At 44.7% G+C, this 21,979-nt stretch overlaps 1 protein-coding gene across 2 annotated transcripts in view; it reads left to right on the top strand.

The window, feature by feature from the left end:
* The first annotated feature begins 204 nt into the window (after positions 1-204).
* Positions 205-21,979, top strand: part of SMG1 (SMG1 nonsense mediated mRNA decay associated PI3K related kinase) — a 112,422-nt gene continuing 90,647 nt past the window's right edge. For both annotated transcript variants that reach the window (XM_079794605.1, XM_079794606.1), the window contains exon 1: positions 205-632. In XM_079794605.1, the coding sequence (XP_079650731.1) occupies positions 550-632 (83 nt within the window). In that variant the 5' untranslated portion in view covers positions 205-549. The remainder of the gene's footprint in view (positions 633-21,979) is intronic.

Here is a 21,979-nt window from a genome sequence, read left to right as displayed (position 1 = left end):
GGGCCCAGGAACCTTGGCGTGGTTCGCCGGGAGTGGAGGCGTGCCCCGGGCGCGGGAGGGCGGCTCTCTAGCCCCGCCCCGCCCTCCAGGCCCCGCCCCTCCCTCCAGGCCCCGCCCCTGTGCCCTGGCTAGGCGGGCGCCCGCCCCGCCTCCCGCTCCCAGCATGCCGTGCGGCAGCGGCAGGCGGAGTCGGGAGGCGGGGAAGCTGTATCTGTGTGAGCGTGAGGAGCTGCCGCCACCGCCTCCTCCTCGCCGTCCTCCTCCTCTTGGGTCCCGGCGTCGCGGGCCGCGCGCGGGCCTGGAAGAGACGTCGCCTCCCCTTCCTCCGCCTCCCGCTCGCCGCGCCGCTCCCTCCTCCTCCTACTGCGCTGTGGGCTCAGGCGGAACCCGGAACGGCCGTCTGCCTCCCCCGCCCTCCGCCGCCTCCTCCTCTTCCCCGGCTTCCTCCTCATCCCCGGGCCGGAGCAGAGTCTCGGCAGCGATCAGTTCGGGCGGCGACTGGCGCTTCTTCGGGCGGCGGCGCCTGGCCATGTCGTGTCGGGGAAGGTAATGAGCCGCAGAGCCCCAGGGTCTCGGCTGAGCAGCGGCGGCGGCACCAGGTACCCGCGGAGCTGGAATGACTGGCAACCCAGGTAGGTGAGCGCAGCGCTGCCCGCCGCCGCGACCCCTGGGCCCGCCTCGGGCGCCGAGGCCTGAGGCTGCCGGGCTGGGAGGCGCGGCCTAGGCCCTCCACCCCCCGGGAACCGGGCGCGGCTTCCTGGGTCCCCTCCCGCCCCGGCTCCGGGAGGAAGGCCGCGGGGAGGCCAGGCCTAAAGCCGAGACCCTGCGCGCCCGGCGGAGGCACCGGCCTAGGAGTTGGGTCAAGGGTGGCGAAGAAAGGGGCCTGCTGGTGGGGACACATTTTAGTTACCATTTTCTCCCCAATTTGGGATTAGTGTTGGAGGACCCTGAGAGTCCAGGACCCTCTCTGTAATTCCTACTTCCTTGGTCCCTCGCCCTCCCAGCGCCCATAGGAAAGACCTCCTTAATTGTGATCTCTTCTGTGACCCCCCACCCCCACCCTCCACGTGTTAATAATTTAAGAAACACCACCCAACTCAATGAGGCTTTCGTCTGACTTCAGGCAGGGTAGTTGTGGGGCATGAGACTGGGAGTGCGCTAAGGAGGCCCACCAGTTCTGGTCCTGGGAAATGAAGTTTTGGTGGAGAGCAATTCACACCTGACCACTCCGAGGAGTAGAGAATTAATTTCCTCATGTATGGAGGATTTGCTCGCAAACCGCTTTGGGGCCTAGTTGATATTGAATACATTAAATAGGAGCATCAACTTAAATGTGGTGTCTTTCTGATTAATCTGATTAATGGGCAGTTGTGCTTAATTTAGTTAATTTAGGACTGATTGGTTTTTACATCTCTTATTGAATAAGTGCTTGTAATATTCAGAGACTAGTACTTAGAATTTAACCCGGTGCCTAGAATTCCCTAAGTGTATGCAATATTTAAGGATTAGTTGATTCATGGAGCTTTCATATTTTGAAGCACACTTACATTATGATTGTCCAGGAACTGACCAAATACATGTAAGATACCCAGGTTGTTGGGATAACTTTTGCTTCCTGATGTTAATTCCAACAGTGTTTGGAAAGAAATAAGTGGGTAGTAGCATTTTAAGACTTGATAGAAAACTAAAAATCTTTTGGCTAATAGGTGGTATGCATCCTATTCCATTTAATATGCCTTAACAAATCGGGTGTCTGTTGAGAACTGATGAATATAACTAGATGACTTTAAAAGTCCATTTCTGAATCTGGAATTGAGATGTTACGTAGTTTTTAAAAAATTGAAAAAGTATAGCCAGGGAGGGTTTGTGAGTGCTTTAAATAAAAGTCTGTTGACTAGCTTAAGTATTTTTATCTGTAATTAACATTCTTAGTTGTTTTATACTTTCACTGAAATGTGTGATTTTTTTTTTTTTTGCATCTAAGGAGTTAGATGATAAAATTGGATGTTTGAGAGCTCTTTGACAATGGATTTTTCATTATTTTTCAATATTGTGGTCAGCATATATGAAATAATGTAATATCCCTTTAGAGGACTATATAAAATGCCCTTGTCAAAGAGTCCTAGAGCTTTTGGAAAAGAATAAATTGTAGCTTGTAATTCTAAATAAATGGATGAGCAGCGTTGCAGCCACCTGCTGGGGTCACCTGACTTTTATTTGACCAATATGAAGCAGAATAACTTACACAGTTATGAACTGTGTACATGGATTATTAATATTATCCATGTTTTATTTTATTTCCTGGATGTGTGGATTAGGGTGGGCGGGGGCAAGGCAATGTATGCTTGCTTTCAAGCTATGCTCTGTAATAAATTCTCAGAACTTATGCCTAGATGGACAGATACTGTGAGATATACTTGATTACACAGAGTAACAGTTGGTTAGATGTTGGAAATACTTGACTATGTAAAGGAGGGAACAGAGAAGTATGGACAGTACACTGTAGCTTTATTTGCATGGTCACCTCAGATGTTTGCCAGGTCATAAATTTTCATAAGTTAACTTTGAGGTTGTTCTGTCCCCACTTCACTTAAGGAAAGGTGACAGTCTACAGTTAACTGACAGAATGGAGCTTGATCCTCCGTGGGGTTTTATTTTTTAAGTAAATATTTTTTACTTTTTTATTTATTGATTGATTTTAGAGGCAGAGAGAAAGAGAGGCATCAATTTGTCAATTTGTTGTTCCACTTATTTAAGCATTCATTGGTTGTTTCTTGTATGTGCCCTGCCTGGAGATCGAACCCACAACCTTGGTATATCAGGATGACGCTCTCACCAACTGAGCTACTGGGTCAGGGCTGATTTTCCTAAACATCTTCAAATGCAAGCAGATTCCTGTGGTTCATCTGAGTCACTTTGGTTTTTTAAAAGATTCTTTGCCTTTCTGTACCATTCCTCCTTTGCTTCATTTGGTTCTATTTCCCTAGATACAGGCTTTTGTCAGTTAGTCTGGAAACCGACTGTTGAGTCAATCATGGTCACACATGCTACTTCACACATATTGACAGGAAGTGTTCCAGATGGCTGAAGAGACTAGTGTCATAAGGCATCAGAGCAAGCCCACCTTTGCTAGAAGCATACCTTCAGCAGAAAGCATGTATCTAGCACTATAGTCTTACTTTCTATTCACTGTACTCTCAAATAAGAGTGATTAGGCAAATACTTGTGTTTTTTTAATCATTGCTGCTAGCCAAAGCTTTCCCTTTTCTTCACTTTATTTTGGGAAGTAATCTAGTACCAATCAAGATAGAGATCAGAATGATTTGTTTTTAAAATTAAATGTATAACTAATTATTGTAAATTTTAATTTCCAAATGACATGATTAATTTGACATTCAAGTCAAATATAGATTAGTCCAACAAGAGGAAGCATGCAGGTCAACGGAAAATAGATTTTACTTCTATACTTGGAAATCTTAGGGCTTGATTCGTTTAACAGATAGATACTAGGTGCCTTACAGTACCCAGACTTACGATCTTTCATAATTCTAAAAGGATGCAACTATATATTAAAAATATCTTCAATATTTGGTAAAATCTAGAAAGATTAAAGTTCTCCAAAGTACAAATACCTTTATTCTACATTGTCACAGACCAAAAGACAAGGAAGAATGCTGTGAAGATAGAAAAGCCAGAAACCAGTATATCTGACATTGTGAGAAGTTGGATTTTTGAAGTCAGAGCTGTCTATTCAGCCTTTTATAAGTCTGTACTGTCTAATATCCATAGAGACATAATATAATAAACTATATAAGGGAAAAATTAAGTTACGTATTTTATAACTATATAGTTTTAATATAATTGAATGATTGCCAATTTTGTACCACAGGTTTCCAAGCACACTAAGGATTTTCAGATAATTGTGTATGAATGTTTAATTTTGGGGGGAAATATATTTTTTCCATTATAAAATAAAATATATTCCTTATTAAATAATTGGCAAATGTATGTTTAAATTGAAACTTAGTATGTTAGTATAGCAGATAAGAAAGGAGTTTGTAAAAGGTAAAGCATTATATGGATATTAATTGTGATACAAGTCTTGGTATAATTATTTCTGTATGTGATTAACAGATTTTAAAACCTGGAGTCAGTGGAGGGAAAGCTATGGTTGAGTGGGGGGTAGGGAAGCAGTGGGGCCATGAAATTGATCTCTACTATTTTGACAGTAAATGGTGTGTGTGTGTGTGTGGGGGGGTAGGAATCTTTAGATCCCAGAGTTCTCAGTGTCCCTGCCCCCCGCCTCTTCCCCCCTGCCGACAGCTGAGGTATCTCTCCAGGACTTCAGTTACTGTCTGTGGTGGGGCCCCACTAGCCCTTTCGCCCCTCTGCCCCTCCTACCAGTCTCTGTGCAGTCTCCACCTTTGGTCCTCTGGTATCAGGGTTCTCTCCTGTGAGTTTTCTGTTGATTACTCAGGAAGCCTTTCCATATTTCAGTTGTAATTCCAGCTTGTTCCTGGGAGCATGTCTGTGCAGCATCCACCTACTCAGCCACCATTTTTAATCTCTGGTGGGAGGGAGGAATCTTACACACATATACATACACACACACACACACACACACACACACACACGAAAGTAGGGAGATGGAAAAATATAAGTTGTCCTTGCTAAAACATTTCTAGTTTAGGATGGTGTACTTGTGAGGAGTGATACAAATTCTATCTAATAAAAGAATAATATGCAAATCAACTGTACCTCTGCTACACCCACAAGCCACGCCCACCAGCCAATCAGGATCGAGTATGCAAATTAACCCAAACAAGATGGCTGCGGCCACGGAGAGAGCTTGAGTTGCCCCTGGAGATGAAGGAAGCCAAGCTTCTGCAGCCCTGGCCTGCCTTGTCCTCTGCTCAAGGCTACAAAGTTTCAGTTATAGAAGATAAATAAATCCCAACAAAAATGGCTGCAGCCACAGAGTGAGTAGGAGGCTTGGCTCTGCTCAAGGCTACAAAGTTTCAATTATAGAAGATAATTAAATCCCAGATACCAGGGCCTCAGCTTGGTTCGCCGGGGGTGTGTGGCCAGCCTGCAAACCACCACAGGCCCCCTCACCCAGGCCGCCCCATGCCCCAAGGGAACTTCCACCCTGATCCGGGACACCCTTCAGGGAAAACCAGCTGGCCCCCACCCGTGCACCAGGCCTCTATCCTATCTAATAAAAGAATGATATGCGAATTGGCCATCACTCCAACACACAAGATGGCTGCCCCCATGTGGACACAAGATGGCCAGCAGGGGAGGACAGTTGGGAGGGACCAGGTCTGCAAGGGAGGGCAGTTGTGGGCGATCAGGCCAGCAGGGGAGGGCAGTTGGGAGGGACCAGACCTGCAAGGGAGGGCAGTTGGGGGCGATGAAGCCTGCAGGGGAGGGCAGTTAGGGGTGGCCAGGCTGGCAGAGGAGGGAAGTTGGGGGTGACCGGGCCTGCAGGGAAGGGCAGTTGGGGGGGACCCAGGCCTGCAGGGGAGAGCAGTTAGGGGTGACCAGGCCTGCAGGGGAGAGCAGTTAGGGGTGACCAGGCCTGCAGGGGAGGGCAGTTAGGGGCAAACAGGCTGGCAGGGGAGCAGTTAGGCATCAATCAGGCTGGCAGGGGAGTGGTTAGGGGGTGATCAGCTGGCAGGCAGAAGTGGTTAAGGGCAATCAGGAAGGCAGGCAGACGAGCAGTTGGGAGCCAGCAGTCCTGAATTGTGAGAGGGATGTCCAACTGCCCGTTTAGGCCCGATCCTACCTGGACATCCCTTGAGGGGTCCCAGATTGGAGAGGGTGCAGGCTGGGCTGAGGGACACACCCCACCCCGTGCACGAATTTCATGCACCGGGCCTCTAGTAAGAGATAAAGCTCAAGAGTTGGTTTGGAGCTGGATTGTAGGCTTTTGAATTGTAGTTTATTTGGGATGACTTTAGGAAACCATTGACATTCTACCAGCAGGAAAGTGGCGTAATTTAGGAAGATTAAAATTAATAGGAGGAGGGCGCTCTGACACTGAAGTAGAAGGTAATTAGAACAGTGGACAAGACACTGCTAAGGACCTCAATATTCTGTTCATAATTCTTGATTTTAATTCAGACAAAAGTATTCAGTCCAATATATGGGAATTTCCAGTCTTTTTGTTATCTGGATTTGATTTTGAGGATGGTCTCTAAAGTGGTACTTTTTTTCTGCTCACACTTCAGTTCAGGTTAGGACACTTACATTATATGGAATGGTCATACACATAAAATGGAATGTGATCCATGGTGTCTTTTGGGAACATTGACTTCTCACAACTTTTTAATTTAAGATTTCCTGCCTTCACTGCCTGGCATATAGTAGCACTTGCTTATTTGCTTTTCTTTTCCTATTCTAACCACCTAAAATAAATCCCTGGGGCTCCTTATAGTGGACTTCCCTTTATGAAGTCACACAAGCTGTTGTTTATTTGGTTTCTCCTCATATTATTACTTTGGTTATTTGTCCTTGTCTATCTTAAAGTTTTCTCAACCCATTTTATTTTGGAGACTACAAAATAAAACACACACTTATATAGAGGCCTAAAAGTAAGGATTGCAGACATTTTATGATTTAATTCCTATATGAAATACTCCAGCTTTTACTACATTTTAATATTTTAAAATGTAGAGTGTTTCTCATTAAGTTCCTATAGTTTTTTGATGTAGAAATGTTTGTGTTTTTAAAATAGATCTACTCCATCTTATATTAGTTGAGTATACTTTTTTTCCTTTTTAATCCTCACCTGAGAATATTTTCTCCATTGATTTCTGAGTAAGTGGAAGGGAGGGAGAAGGGGGTGCAGAGAGAGAAAGAAACATGGATATGAGAGAGACATCATTTGGTTGCCTCCTTTATTCGCCCCTACCTGGGCTGGGGAACCTGCAACCAAGGTATGTGCCCTTGACCGGGAATCGAACCCCTGGCACTTTGGTCCACGGCTGATGCTCTAACCATTGAGCAACGGGCCAGGGTATGTGTACTTTTATTTGAATTTTTTAATTCCATTGTATTACTTTTTTTAGATAAGATTTGCATATGTTTTGGTTTTTAATTCAGTGTATTTTGACAAATGTATACACCTGTATAACAATGACCCTAATTAAGATGTAGCTACACTATGACTTTTCAGTTAGATTTCTCTCCCACCTTTACCACACCCCCCCAAAAAAACAAGGGTGGAGTGTACAGGTAGGTTTTGCCTCATTTTTTTTTTTTGTAGAAAAGTCATTGAATATTATCTTATAATTTATCACCAACTTAATGATCTCTGTGAAATCAGTTTTAGGTGATGGATCTGCCGATAAAACCTTTTCAGGCATTTGTGTCCTGGAACACAGAGGAACTCCTCTGCTTGGCCAATTTTATTCCTGTGAACTACAGGTTCATGTACCTTTCTTCATCCTCTACATACCTACTCTTATTAGCTCTAATTTTTAATACTCTCAGCAATATAACCCTTAACACTCCTACCCTGCTACCTCTGCCCTCAATGATCCCTCTACTTTCTGATCTTGGACAGATCTACAATGAAAGCTAACTGTGCTTATCACTTCAATGATTGATCTCATGTTCTCCAGTTAGTTTAAGTCCCTAAGGGCTGAGCCAGAGCCAATTCTCCCCAGCTTCTGTGTCTTCTTACCTAAAGCACTCCTCAAGCTCACTTCTGCCCTAGGGCCTTTGCATGTGCTGTTCTTGCTGCATGCTACTACTGCACAGTTTGCTCTTAGCATACTTGACCCTGCGGTACTCCCCTGCTCTCTCAGCCTGAATGTCATCCCTCAGTGAGGAGAAGCAGCATTCTCTAACATTTCACTGGGTACACTTCCCCCATGTGCATGCATCTTGTATAATCATTTTACCTCTGTATTTCTTCTCTATTGTAGTGCATCAAGTAGTTTACACTCTATTTTGTGTATTTCTGTTTTCTTAAGTAAATACATGAAAATGGAATTCTGCAAGTTTTTTTTCTGTAGAGTTTATAACATTTACTGTAGGAGGCATTTTGAGAGGAACTGTTTTTGTATAGCAGCACAGTTAGCCAGGGATAGCAACTTAAGCTGATTGAACAGGTTCAAAGGAACAGTGTTCTAGTGGACTGAGATGGCTAGATCTTTTACAGAAGAAAGAATATGGTTGTTTAAGACTTAAAGTTTTATCCATCTTGAAAAAAATACCTTGCTCTCATATTTAAAGTTCTTTTACACATTATCTTATCCTGTATCTGTTGAATCTTTAAGCTAATCATTTAAAAGTTAAGTGCCGAGTTGAGCTTTCTGGCTTTCCATCAGAATGACTTGAGGAAACAAAACTTGCCAGTTGTATGCCTGCTGATTGGGGAATGATTGAAACCCAAAATTTCCAGATTCAACAGATTTCTAAACAGTGAATTACTTCTTTTATATTAATCTTTATATTCTTTCAAAAAAGGAAATTGTAGTCCTGTTAGAAATTATTGCTTTGGAGGTTATGGTTGTTATTCATATTATTATTCATAGTATGTCTAGAACCTCATGTTTAGTTTAAAACCTTTCACAGGCTTTTTGTATTAATTATTTAAAAATATTTTTTTCAGAGGGGTTTCTGGTATCAGAATTGTAGATTTTTTTTTTTTTTTTTGGTATGGAACTTCCTAAGTTATGCTTTTTCTTTGTTTATATATAAGAGAGGCACTACTTTTTCCCTTTCCCTTACCCTTTTTATCGTAATAAAGAACCAAAATTATTAATGGCTCTGCAGTGGCTTGAGGTAATTGTATACTAATGTATGTCTACAGATTTTTTTAAATTGTTAAACTAAATATTTACATCTTTATATACATTATTTATTTTTACTATATCCAATATGTTAATGCCTTTTCTGTTGATTAGGGAAAAGGCTCCACTAGTACATACATATTGGATTTTATAACAACACTAGAGGCCCGGTGCACAAAATTTGTGCACGGAGGGGGAGGGGATGTCCCTCAGCCCAGCCTGTACCCTCTCCAATCTGGGACCCCTGGAGGGATGTCTGACTGCCCATTTAGGCAGTTGGTTATCCCTCTCACAATCCAGGGCTTCTGGCTCCCAACTGCTTGCCTGCCTGCCTTCCTGATTGCCCCTAACCGCTTCTGCCTGCCAGCCTGATCACCCCCTAACCACTCTGCTGCCAACCTGATTGATGCCTAATTGCTCCCCTGCCAGCCTGTTTGCCCCCAACTGCCCTCCCCTGCTGGCCATCTTGTGGCCATCTTCTGTCCACATGGGGGCAGGATCTTTGACCACATGGGGGCAGGATCTTTGACCACATGGGGGCAGACATATTGTGTGTTGGTGGTGGTCAATCTGCATATTACTCTTTTATTAGATAGGATAGAGGCCTGGTGCAGGAGTGGGGGCCAGCTGGTTTGCCCTGAAGGGTGTCCCAGATAAGGGTGGGGGTTCCCTTGGGGCGTGGGGCGGCCTGAGCAAGGGGCCTGTGGTGGTTTGCAGGCCAGCCACGCCCCCTGGCGACCCAAGCGGAGGCACTGGTATCTGGAATTTATTTACCTTGTACAATTGAAACTTTGTAGCCTGGAGCGGAGCCAAGCCTCCTGCATGCTCCACCAGCAGCCATTTCTGTTTGAGTTAATTCACCTCCTATAATTGAAACTTTGTAGTCTTAAGCAGAGGCCTGAGCCCGGACAGGGTGTGCGGAAAGCTTTGCTTTCTCCGTTACCGCGGGCAACCCTGGCCTGGTCTCTCCAGCTCCGTGGCTGCCGCCATTCTGTTTGAATTTGTTTACCTTCTATAATTGAAACTTTGTAGCTTGAGTGGAGGCTTAGGCCTGTCAAGGGCAGGCGGAAAGCTTCTTTCCCTCTGTTGCCTGGGAAACCTTGCTCTCGGTGGCTGTAGCCATCTTGGTTCGGTTTATTTGCATACTCGCCCTGATTGGCTGGTGGGCGTGGCTTAGGCTGGTGGGCCTGGCTTGGGTGTAGTGGAGGTATGGTCAATTTGCATATTTGTCTATTATTAGGTAGGATAGCTTAGTTTTTTCCTTCATATTTGATAGTGTTGGCAACATTTTGTTTTTTTTTTACTGAGATTTAAATTTTTCCTCTTTTAAATTTATTCATTGAAAATGTGTCTGTCTTTCCTCTTTAGCATTTTAATCTTCTGATTTTAAAAGAGTTGTGTTATGTGCGTTTGAAATTTTAACTTTCATCTTGAAATATTTAGTTCTTTGAAGCAATCCATGACTCCTGCTATTCATCCTCTTCAGGGTCTCCTTAGTTTATATTCCTGATAATATGAACCCTGGAATGTCTTGTCTGAAATGTAATACTTTCTTTACTTCCAGATTCTTTGTTTTGATCCTAACCCTGGAAATTCAGATTCATTGCCCTAATGGCAGATTCTATGATAGTGTGCTGCTTAAAAATATATCTTTTCCAATTTCTATATTCTAGCTGGTCTGATAATCACATTAACAGAGACAGAATAACAGGAGAAAATCAAATTTCAATATGTGCTCCTGGAGAATTCATGTAAGCATGAAAATTCAAAGATTGTTTGGCAAATTGGGTGTATATGTCTTTTTGGACAAAGGAGAAGGGGATGATTAGTGATGGGATTTTAAAGGAAGAAGGCAATTTATAGGTAGTTGAGAAAGAGCTGAACATACTGCAGGTAAATTCTTGCTTTAGTGGGACAAGGGGGTATCTAGCTAACCAGGCCCCTGCTTGGTGCCAACTATCTACCATACTTAACTCAAATTAAGCTAAGGTGAATAAGCTAAGGTTTCTTTCCTGGAGCAAGTTTTTCCATCTGAATCTTTTGGACAGGAAAGTGGGATGGTCTTTTATTTCCTAATAACCATTTTAAAATCACTATCCCAAAAGGCAGGACTTTGGTGCCCTTCACTGGCTTCCTGAGATTTGCCAGAAAATCCTATTAATTTCAGGAAAGATATAAAACTTTATCTTTATAGAATTGGACTGTTTTCTGATTAGATGATTAAAAAGATCCAAAGATGATCAGTATCACATAATGTGGCACAATTGAATTAATATATATTTAATTGGAAAGAGAACACATCCTGGATTTTCTTTCCTAACACTCTGGTTGTTTTCCTTGCCTGTCCTTATATTCTTTGGATAAATGTGGAGAAAAATAAAAATGTAGGAGGCTTCCCAGCAGCAGGACTATAAAACTTGAGATTTAGTGTTTATTAGTTGGGTTTAAAGGAATTCAAAGACACAGTTTGTATTGTTTTTGAAGGGTTTGAGTTAGAATTCTGTTAAAAGTTATTCTATCATTATTTGAAATATTGGTAGCATTTTAATATGTGATATCTTGTCCCTTTTTGGAAAATATTGAAATTGGGGGTGGAGGGTCCAGGAGAGGAGACTTATGTAATACTTTAAACAATAAAGAATTTAAATTTTAAAAAAATCCAATGTTCTAAAAAATTAAAAAAAATAATTTAGGCTTAATTAATGTGAAGGAATATCAGTTGATGACTATAAAACAAAGCTTTGTAAAAGAAGCCTATCTTGTATAGTTACTGTAATGCTAACATTCCCTGTGTTCTTATTGTAATCTTATTAAGGATATAAAAATTACACCAATAGTGCTGTTCTCCCCACTCTTTTAGTCCATTTAAAAATTTTCTGCTTGTTTTCTTAGAATTGCATTGGAGAAGATAGAAACTGGGTGTTTTAGATTCCTCTTTAAGGTATACTTATTTTTAAGAATGTGTGCATTTTTAATATAGATCCTTCACAAATATTTACCTTAGGATGTCATGAAAATAGCAGTGGGCTAAGAATGGGAAGACAAAGGTCTTTTGTACTGGCATTGCCCTCTGAGGAAATCATTCTTGCCTTCCTAAGATGTAGCGTTAGAGCTGGTTAAAGAGAAGTTGGGGACATTACTTTCAAAACTGTTAAAGTGCTACACAGATGCTATTTATAGTGCTATGTCTAAATCAAATGTTGGAACTTTTATCTCTTCCTCAAAAAGTTTGAGAATTATCTACACAGGTACACACTCTCTAGTTCACATTTCATCTTTCTCTTCTAGAGTGATTGTGTGTGTGTGTGTGTGTGTGTGTGTGTGTAGTAACTTATAAAAATTTCATAAAGGGCTCGGCCGGCGTGGCTCAGTGGTTGAGCATTGACCTGTGAACCAGGTCAAGGGCACATGCCCGGGTTGCAGGCTCGATCCCCAGTGTGGGGCATGCAAGAGGCAGCCAATCCATGATTCTCTCTCATCATAAACGTTTCTCTCTCTCTCTCCATCTCCCTTCCTTTCTGAAATCTATAAAAATAATTTAAAAAAGATTTCATAAAGGGTATTAATGTCGAAGAGTATATATGAGTGGAAGCTCATAATTGTTAAGTTTTTGTTAAGTATGGCATATGACATTTGTAACATTGCTCATATTCATACTTAAAAAATATGTTGGTGGAGATGCAGTTAATTGCTCTCCAGTATAGTAGTGGTGTTCTTTCTACATTTTCTACTGGGCTTTCATTAGGCTAAAAACCTGTTTCAAGTGGCCAATGAGGAATTTTACTATAGATCACCATCATTCTTTTTTTTTTTCTTCTGTATTTTTTTTAGTCACATGTTAAGAACTTGATACCAATTGAAATTGTAACCTAGGAAACAATCTTTGTGAGTACATATATTGGAGGGCAGGTACAAATGGAATTAGAGAAAGGGTAGGTTAAAAGGTAGTTTGTACCTTTCCTAACTTTTTTATATCATTGGAATTTGTAAACTAATTCTTATAAGAATGCCACTTGAATGCTACATTGCTTTCCCTCAGTCCCAGTCTAGTATGTGCGTACATTTGTTTTAAAGGGAATAAGTAGGGAGATGGATCCATGGGATCATGGAAAAGATATACTCTGCCAGTGCAATAATTTGAAGTACTACTTAAAAAAGCCCCACATGTATCCTCTAAACCAGTGATGGCGAACCTATGACACGCGTGTCAGCACTGACACGCGTAGCCATTTCTGATGACACGCGGCCACTGAGGCGGCTGCATGCCGAGGATGAAACATTTGCGAAATAATGTTTTTTCCTCAAAGTGACACACTACCTGAGTTATGCTCAGTTTTTTGGCGAAGTTTGACACACCAAGCTCAAAAGGTTGCCCATCACTGCTCTAAACAAATAGGAATTAATGAGATTTCATATTATTATAAGAGTATATATATACTAGAGGCCTGGTGCATGAAATTCGTGCACGGGAGGTGTGTGTCCCTCAGCCCAGCCTGTACCCTCTCCAATCTGGGACCCCCTCGAGGGATGTCTGACTGCCCATGTAGGCCCGATTCCACTCCTACACAGGCAGTCGGACATCACTGGGATCGGGCTTACACAGGCAGTTGGACATCACTCTCACAATCCAGAACTGCTGGCTCCCAACTGCTTGCCTGCCTGTCTGCCTGATTTCCCCTAACCACTTCTGCCTACCAGCTTGATAACCCCCTAACCACTCCCCTGCCAGCCTGATAGAGGCCTCACTGCTCCCCTGCCGACCTGATTGCCCCTAACCACCCTCTCCTGCCAGCCTGGTCACCTCTAACCACCCTCCCCTGCCGGCCTGGTTGCTCCCAACTGCCCTCCCATGCAGGTCTGGTCACCCCTAACTGTCCTCCCCTGGAGGCCTGGTCACCCCCAACTGCCCTTGCCTGTTGGCCCAGTCACCCTTAACTGCCCTCCCTTGCCAGCCTGGTGGCCCCTAACTGCCCTCCCATGCTGGCCTGGTTGCTCCCAACTGCCCTCCTCTGCAGGCCTGGTCGCCCCTAACTGCCCTCCCCTCCAGGCCTGGTCCCCCCCCCCCCCCAACTGCCCTCCCCTCCAGGCCTGGTCCCCCTCAACTGCCCTCCCCTGCAGGCCTGGTCCCCCCCAACTGCCCTCCCCTCCAGGCCTGGTCCCCCCCAACTGCCCTCCCCTGCAGACCTGGTCACCCCTAACTGCCCTCCCCTGCCAGCCCGATTGCCCCTAACTGCCCTCCCCTGATGGCCCAGTCACCCCTAACTGCTCTCCCCTGCTGGCCTGGTCGCCCCCAACTGCTCTCCCCTGCAGGCCTGGTCACTCCCAATTGCCCTCCCCTGCTGGCCCGGTCACCCCTAACTGCCCTCCCCAGCTGGCCTGGTTGCCCCCAACTGCCCTCCCCTGCAGGCCTGGTCCCCCCAAACTGCCCTCCCCTGCAGGCCTGGTCCCCCCCAACTGCCCTCCCCTCCAGGCCTGGTCCCCCCCAACTGCCCTCCCCTGCAGGCCTGGTCACCCCTAACTGCCCTCCCCTGCCAGCCCGATTGCCCCTAACTGCCCTCCCCTGATGGCCCAGTCACCCCTAACTCCTCTCCCCTGCTGGCCTGGTCGCCCCCAACTGCTCTCCCCTGCAGGCCTGGTCACTCCCAATTGCCCTCCCCTGCTGGCCCGGTCACCCCTAACTGCCCTCCCCAGCTGGCCTGGTTGCCCCCAACTGCCCTCCCCTGCAGGCCTGGTCCCCCCCCAACTGCCCTCCCCTGCAGGCCTGGTCCCCCCAAACTGCCCTCCCCTGCAGGCCTGGTCCCCCCAAACTGCCCTCCCCTCCAGGCCTGGTCCCCCCCCCAACTGCCCTCCCCTGCAGGCATGGTCACCCCTAACTGCCCTCCCCTGCTGGCCTGGTCGTCCCCAACTGCCCTCCCCTGCAGGCCTGGTTGCTCCCAACTGCCCTCCTCTTTTGGCTTGGTTGCCCCTAACTGCCCTCCCCTACCGGCCTGGTTGCCCCTAACTGCTCTCCCCTGCTGGCCTGGTCCTCCCCTGCTGGCCTGGTCACCTCTAACTGCCCTCCCCTGCAGGCCTGATCGCCCACAACTGCCCTCCTTTGCAGGTCTGGTCCCTCCCAACTGCCCTCCCCTGCTGGCCTGATTGCCCACAACTGCCGTCCCCTGCTGGCCATCTTGTGGTGGCCATCTTGTTTCCACATGGGGGTGGCCATCTTTGACCACATGGGGACAACCATGCTGTGTGTTGGAGTGATGGTCAATTTGCATATTACCTCTTTATTATATAGGATAAGTATTAAGCTATCATGAGATTTTGGTACTTTTTAATTTTAATCCTCACCTGAGGATATTTTTTCCATTGATTTATATATAGAGGGTGGGACAGGGGGAAAGAGAGAGAAACATAGATGTGAGAGAGACACATCTATTGGTTGCCTCCTGCATGTGCCCTGACTGGGGCCAGGATCAAACCTGCAACCCAGGTAAGTGCTCTTGACCGGGACTCGAACCCTCGTTCCTTCAGTGCGAGGGTCAATGCTCTAACCAGCCAGCAACACTGGCCAGAGTGAGATTTTGAGCATTGTTTTTTGGCTCTTGGTTGCTGCTTACTTGTATATTTTAATAACTACAAAAATTGTCTTTAATACATTTTCTTATAGTTAGAATAGTGTGATTATTCTGAAAAGTATCTTTCCTATTATATTTAGGAGACCATATCTTTTGATATTTACCTATGAGACATTTTTATTTCTTCATGTTTAGTAGTAGGAAATGGCTATTTCAGGAGCACCCCTAAAAAAAATTCCAGTGCTTAAGCAGGAGGAATTACCATACATATTTTACCTTTGATTATAGATAGTATGTTTATTTACCAGTTTGCTATTTAACAGCATATTTCCTACGTCAAGATACCTAAGGACTTAGGTCCTATAGGAGTTATTGAGGATGTTGAAAGGAATCAGAGTCCATTTAAAAATCCAATTACTGTCTTAGTATAAATACATTAATTAGTACAGTTAGAAATAGAAACTCATTGATGTTTCTATCTATCTCCCTTCCTCTCTGTAAAAAAGTCAATAAAATATATTTTTAAAAAAGAGGAGATTTAAAATATGTAATCGTTAGAGAATCTCACATGTATGTCAGTCCCTTGGGGATATGCTTGAGTCTGTTTTCTAGAGGAATTGTATCAGAATAACTCTATAGTCATCATTTGACTGTTTTCAAGACTTTTTAAAGGTAGTTGTATACATCTTATCCTAATATATAAAAAGCTAGGGGCCGTCATGACCTAAACAACCAGACAGACGACTAAATAGCAGGCTGGCGGTGGGAGGGAGCTGTGTGTTCACGTCCAAAATGACCAAACAAACGGTCACCAGGAGGTGAAAGGAGGCGAGGCGCCTCACATGCGGCGGGAGGAAGGAGGTGGGGCATTAGTCTTGTGGTGGGAGTCAGTCTGGGAAACTTTCTCAGACTTGCTTGGTGCTGGGACTGGATGCATCTGAGCTCACGGCAGGCTCCTTGGAGGTTCCTGGTGGCTGAGGGTGCAGAGCCGGAGTGCGGGCGTGTGGGTATGTGCATGAGCATGGACCCGAGCAACCCACACTCACGCCCGCACCCACACAGGGCCCTCAGCCGTGCCAGCCGTACCTCCCTAGACTTCACCCTCCATCCCGGATCCTCCTGGTCCTGCACCCGGTGGCCGGTCCCCGCCTAAGGTTTCTCAGTAATACAGTGTGCGGGATTCGGGAGTCAGGACTGGGAGTGATGGCGTGGTCTCCCCACCACCCACTGTCCCCACCCACCCGCCTGGGAAAGGGCACAGGGAAGGGTGCCCGGGGGCTCTTACCACTCAGGGCTGGTGGGAATTTGGCCAGAGGGGGACACGGCTGAGCTGCCCCACCCTGCCCCATGGCCTGCCCAGGGCTGGCCCCACCCTTTGTGCCCCGGAGCGCAGAGGGCATCTGGGCGCGCCCCTTCTCCGGCCGGGAAGGTCCCTGCTGAGCTTCCACCTCCTTGGGAAACTGCTTTTCCAGCTCTGTCCCCGTGGGAGAGCCATAGGGGCGCCGGATCCCTTTCCTTCCTTCAAAAGTGCCCTGAAAAGCGTGCAGACAGCTATGCCAGGAAGGGGTCGCTTAAGTTCAGCAAGAGTTTGCGATTTGCCAAAGGTGCGTTGAACAGTTTTCTCTTACCCCGTTTGTGGGAGGGTAATCTGCTTTAAAACCCATGGACTAAACAAATAGAAACACTTTCTAGAAAGTCAATTTGGAAATGTGGATCAAAATTCAAGTGAATTCGCTTTGGGCCAGGAGTTCCATGTCTGTGAATGTGTCCTAAGTAAACAGTCAAATAGGCAATTATGTTTACTGTAGTTGTTGATGCCAGGGAAAACCGGAAACAACCTGCCCCACAATAAAGGGTTAGTGAAATAAACCATAGTAATGTCAAACAGTCAGGGATAACACTGTAGCCATTAAAAATTATGTCTGTACATCCAATTCGTTGGCATGAAAAGAAGGCCATAGCCAAATATTAAGTGGAGGGCAGGGAAGCTCAGAACAGTGCATGTACACTGAGTGGCCAGATTATTATGACCACCTGATGTTTGTAGGCAAATTAGCCATACACTGCATCTTATGGGATATGGAAGCCGAAGGCCTGTTCGAACACCTTTGCTGTCTGCAGTTACCAAGGTAAAACGTCTCTAATTCACACAGGAACACAAGGATTGGACGGTCGAGCATTGGAAAAAAGTCATGTGGTCCGATGAATCACGTTTCCAGTTGCATCATGCAGATGGCAGAGTGAGAATTTCATGGAAACAGCATGAAAGCATGCACCCTACATACATGAGTACAACCCTTCAAGCTGGTGGGGGCAGTGTTATGGTTTGGGGCATGTTTTCCTGGCATGATTTGGGCCCTTTAATTCATGTGGAACAATGTCTGAATAGCACAACATACCTAAGTATCATTGCTGATTATGTTCATCCTATCATGTTGATGGCGTATCCCAATGAAGATGGCTTCCAACAAGACAATGCGCCATGCCACGGTGCTCATATTGTGCAGGAGTGGTTTCAAGAACATGAGGGAGACTTTACCTTGCTTAGGTGGCCCCCACAATCACCAGATCTCAATCTGATTGCGCATTTGTGGGATGAAGTTAAAAGAGCCATCAGGCAGCTGGTTCCACAACCATCAAATCTCACAAAACTGGACAGTGCTATTCATCAGGTATGGTGTCAGATTCCTTGCATCACCTTTCAACATCTCGTGGAGTCAATGCCAAGAAGAATCACCGCAGTATTTAAGGCAAAAGGTGGCCCAACGAAGTACTGATGGGGTGGTCATAATAACCTGGCCACTCAGTGTATATTTATATGTATGTATATTTTATATGTCAGGGAAATAATAGTTTTAAAAACAGTGATTCTTCCTGAGCTCTGCAATTGTGAGTGTTAGCAAATTGTTTTTCAGGTGTGACAGGTGTCCTTTGGTGTCCCATACACACAGACATCCTTGCCTGTGGGACAGCCTGAACCTTTGCCGCACCTGCTCCTCTCTGCTGTGGCAACGGCCCAATCAGACATTCCCTTTTATAGGGCTGGTTTCCTTTTCTCCTTTGCCCAAACCACGCCTTTCCAACAAAAGAATATTAACCAAGCAATCCTAAAAACAAGTTTTGTTACCGACTGCAACTTACGCCCTTTTACGCAAATGTTGTTGCTTTCAAGCCTACCAGGTTGTATTTCAAAACTTTTATTTTTCTGCAACTGGACCATTTTTTTATTCACTTAAAATATTCTGGAGTATTTTAAATTCATATAGAAAAGTAGAGAATAATATGACAAATATTTATCTTCTATACTAATAAAAGGGTAATATGCTAATTAGACCGGGCATCTTCCAGACATTCTTCCGGAAAAAAGCCACGGTGGTAGGGGCCAACGCTGAGGCGGTTAGGGGCAACCAGGCTGGCTGGAGAGGGCAGTTAGGGGCGACCAGGCAGGCCGATAGGTGAGCGGTTAGGAGCCAGTGGTCCCAGATTACGAGAACGATGTCCAACTGCCCGTTTAGGCCCGATCCCACGATCGGGCCTAAACTGGCAGTCAGACATCCCCTGAGGGGTCCCAGAATGGAAAGGGTGCAGGCTGGGCTGAGGGCCACATACACACACACACACACACACACACACACACACACACACCCGTGCATGATTTTGTGCACCGGGCCTCTAGTCCTATATAATAAAAGCCTAATATGCTAAGTGTCTGGTCGACTGGTCAGCCATTCAATCAAAGCGTAATATGCTAATGATATGCTTAGGCTGCTCAACTGCTTGCTATGACATGCACTGACCACCATGGGGCAGAAGCTCCAACCAGTAGGTTAGCTTGCTGCTGGAGCCCGGCCGATCGGGACTGAGGGAGACGGGCTGGACACGCCCTGGAGCCCTCCCACAGTCCCACCCTGGCTGGCCAACCTCCTGTGTCTCTTCCCAGCCCCGATTGTGCACCGGTGGGGTCCCTTGGCCTGGCCTGCTCCCTCTCGCAATCTGGGACCCCTTGGGGGATGTCGGAGAGCCAGTTTTCGCCCGATCCCGCAGGCCAGGCCGAGGGACCCCACTGGTGCATGAGTTCATGCACCAGGCCTCTAGTTTCTTATATTAACAAAACCTTGCCTTTTCCTTGATTCTAGAGTCTCAGTCAGGTTTCAAGATTCATTCTTTTAGGATTCCAGTAGTGCAAGCATGTCAAACATGCTTGCTGTAGTGTATATAGCTCTTAGTGATTCTTGATTTCTCTGTCCTTAAGGTGTTTTGTCTTTTTAGTCTTCCTATGCTAGGAGGTCATGGAATAAGAGATTTCCTTTCAATCTTGGCCATTTCCCAGCTGAAATGGATGTTTCTAAAGTACTTCCAGGACTTGCAGACAAAAGGGGAAGATAAGCAATGCAAAAGGGACCTTAAGCAAGGTTTCTTTTTGTTAAATACTGAACATTGAATTCACATTTGTATTGGAGATGAAAAGCGTACAAGATTTTATAACTACCAGTATTCTTAATACTTAGTAAGATACAAATTTATGCCAGTTGAGGTTCAGGACCTCAGAATACTTAAATACTTAAATTAGCAGTGGATTTCATGTCTTTGTCTTAGCCAATGATTTTCTGATTTTACCAGCCTTAGTGCTTTGACCCTAAATTTTTTGCATTGTCTCAGTCGTTAGTTAATAAGACTTCAGCTACAATTTTGAAAGCTTATCAAAATGGGTAAACGATAAAATATGGTGCATTTCTGTTGTAAAAATTAAGTGCTAGCCCCAGCTGGTGTGGCTCAGTTGGTTTGGCCTCTTCCTGTGCACCAGTGGGTTGCCGGTTGATCTCCAGTCCAGCCACATGCCTGGTTTGTGGGCTTGATGGCCGGTTGCGTGCTTGATGCCCATTGGGGGAGTGCAGAAGGCAGCGGATCTATGTTACGCTCTCACGTCAGTGTCCCTCCCTCCCCACCCCTCCCCCATCCCCTTCCTTTCTCTAAAAATCAAATAAATAAAATTTAATTAAGAAAAATAAAATAAAATTAAGTCCTAAAAGACTGTGAGATATTTCTTGGGCATTGATACAGAGTAAAATTTCTTCTTATGCTATAAATTTAGAATTTATTATCGATATAGGTAAGAGTTGTCTTTCACTGGTACATGTGCATTGTTTTGTTTCTTTGTCTATCTTGGCTAAGATAATCCTTTTCAAGCTGTAAATTCTAGATCTTATAACTAATTAATTCAGACACTAACAGTCTTCAGTTTCATTGGAAAGCACAATGACTTTAAGCCAGTGCTAAGCTACCTTTATGCTTTTCCATTTAGAATGGCTAAATATGGTAAGCAACACAAGGCATGAAATACTGAATTATTTAAAATAAATCAAGTCTTTTACTTTTGTACCTTTAGTGTAAAGAAATGTATTTCCTTTAAAGTTAGGTTTATTGAGGTACAATTTATATGCTGTGTAGTTCTTTGAGTTTTAACAAATGTATATAGTATTGCCCTGGCTGGTTTGGTTCAGTGGATAGAGCATCAGCCTGCGTTCCAAAGGGTCCCCGGGTTTGATTCCAGTCAAGGGCACATGCCTGGGTTGCAGGCTTGATCCCCAGTAGGGGCAGCCAATCAATGATTCTCTCTCATCATTGATGTTTCTATCTCTCCTTCTCCCTTCCTCTCTGAAATCAATAAAAATAAATATATTTTTTAAAAATGTATACAGTATTGTAACTATGACCACTACAATCAAGCTATAGCAGCAATTTTCAACTGGTGTGCCACAATTTTTAAAACATGCAATACCTGATTAGTCAGGGGCACTGACCTCTTTTCCCTTAGACCAGTGGTTCTCAACCTTTCTTTTTTTTTTTTTTAAATATATTTTATTGATTTTTTACAGAGAGGAAGAGAGAGGGATAGAGAGTTAGAAACATTGATGAGAGAGAAACATCGATCAGCTGCCTCTTGCACACCCCCTACTGGGGATGTGCCCGCAACCAAGGTACATGCCCTTGACCGGAATCGAACCTGGGACCCTTGAGTCTGCAGGCCGACGCTCTATCCACTGAGCCAAACCGGTTTCGGCGGTTCTCAACCTTTTTAATGCCGCAACCCTTTAATACAGTTCCTCATGTTGTGGTGACCCCCAACCATAAAATTATTTTCGTTGCTACTTCATAACTGTAATTTTGCTACTGTTATGAATCATAATGTAAATACTGTGTTTTCCGATGGTCTTAGGCGACCACTGCTGTAGAGCCTAAGACCATCCGAAAACACAGATATTTACATTACGGTTCATTAACAGTAGCAAAATTACAGTTATGAAGTAGCAACGAAAATAATTTTATGGTTGGGGGTACCACAACACGAGGAACTGTATTAAAGGGTCGCGACATTAGAAAGGTTGAGAAACCACCGCCTTAGACTGTAAAAAAAAAAAAAAAAAGACAATGGCCCAACACTACAATAGCCTTTCAATGTGAATGAATAAAAATTATGTATTTTTAGGTATTTTTTTGTCAGATTGACAAAAATATTATTTTTTGGTTTATTGCAGAATTTTAGTAATTAGCTTATGTGTGCCATAAAAGGTTGAAAATCACTGAACTATAGAACAGTTCCATGATCCCCCA

Source organism: Cnephaeus nilssonii (assembly GCF_951640355.1).
Source record: "Cnephaeus nilssonii genome assembly, chromosome: 2".
NCBI lineage: Eukaryota > Metazoa > Chordata > Mammalia > Chiroptera > Vespertilionidae > Cnephaeus > Cnephaeus nilssonii.
The sequence above is the reverse complement of the archived record's forward strand: the minus strand, read 5'-3'. Positions and strand labels throughout refer to the sequence as shown.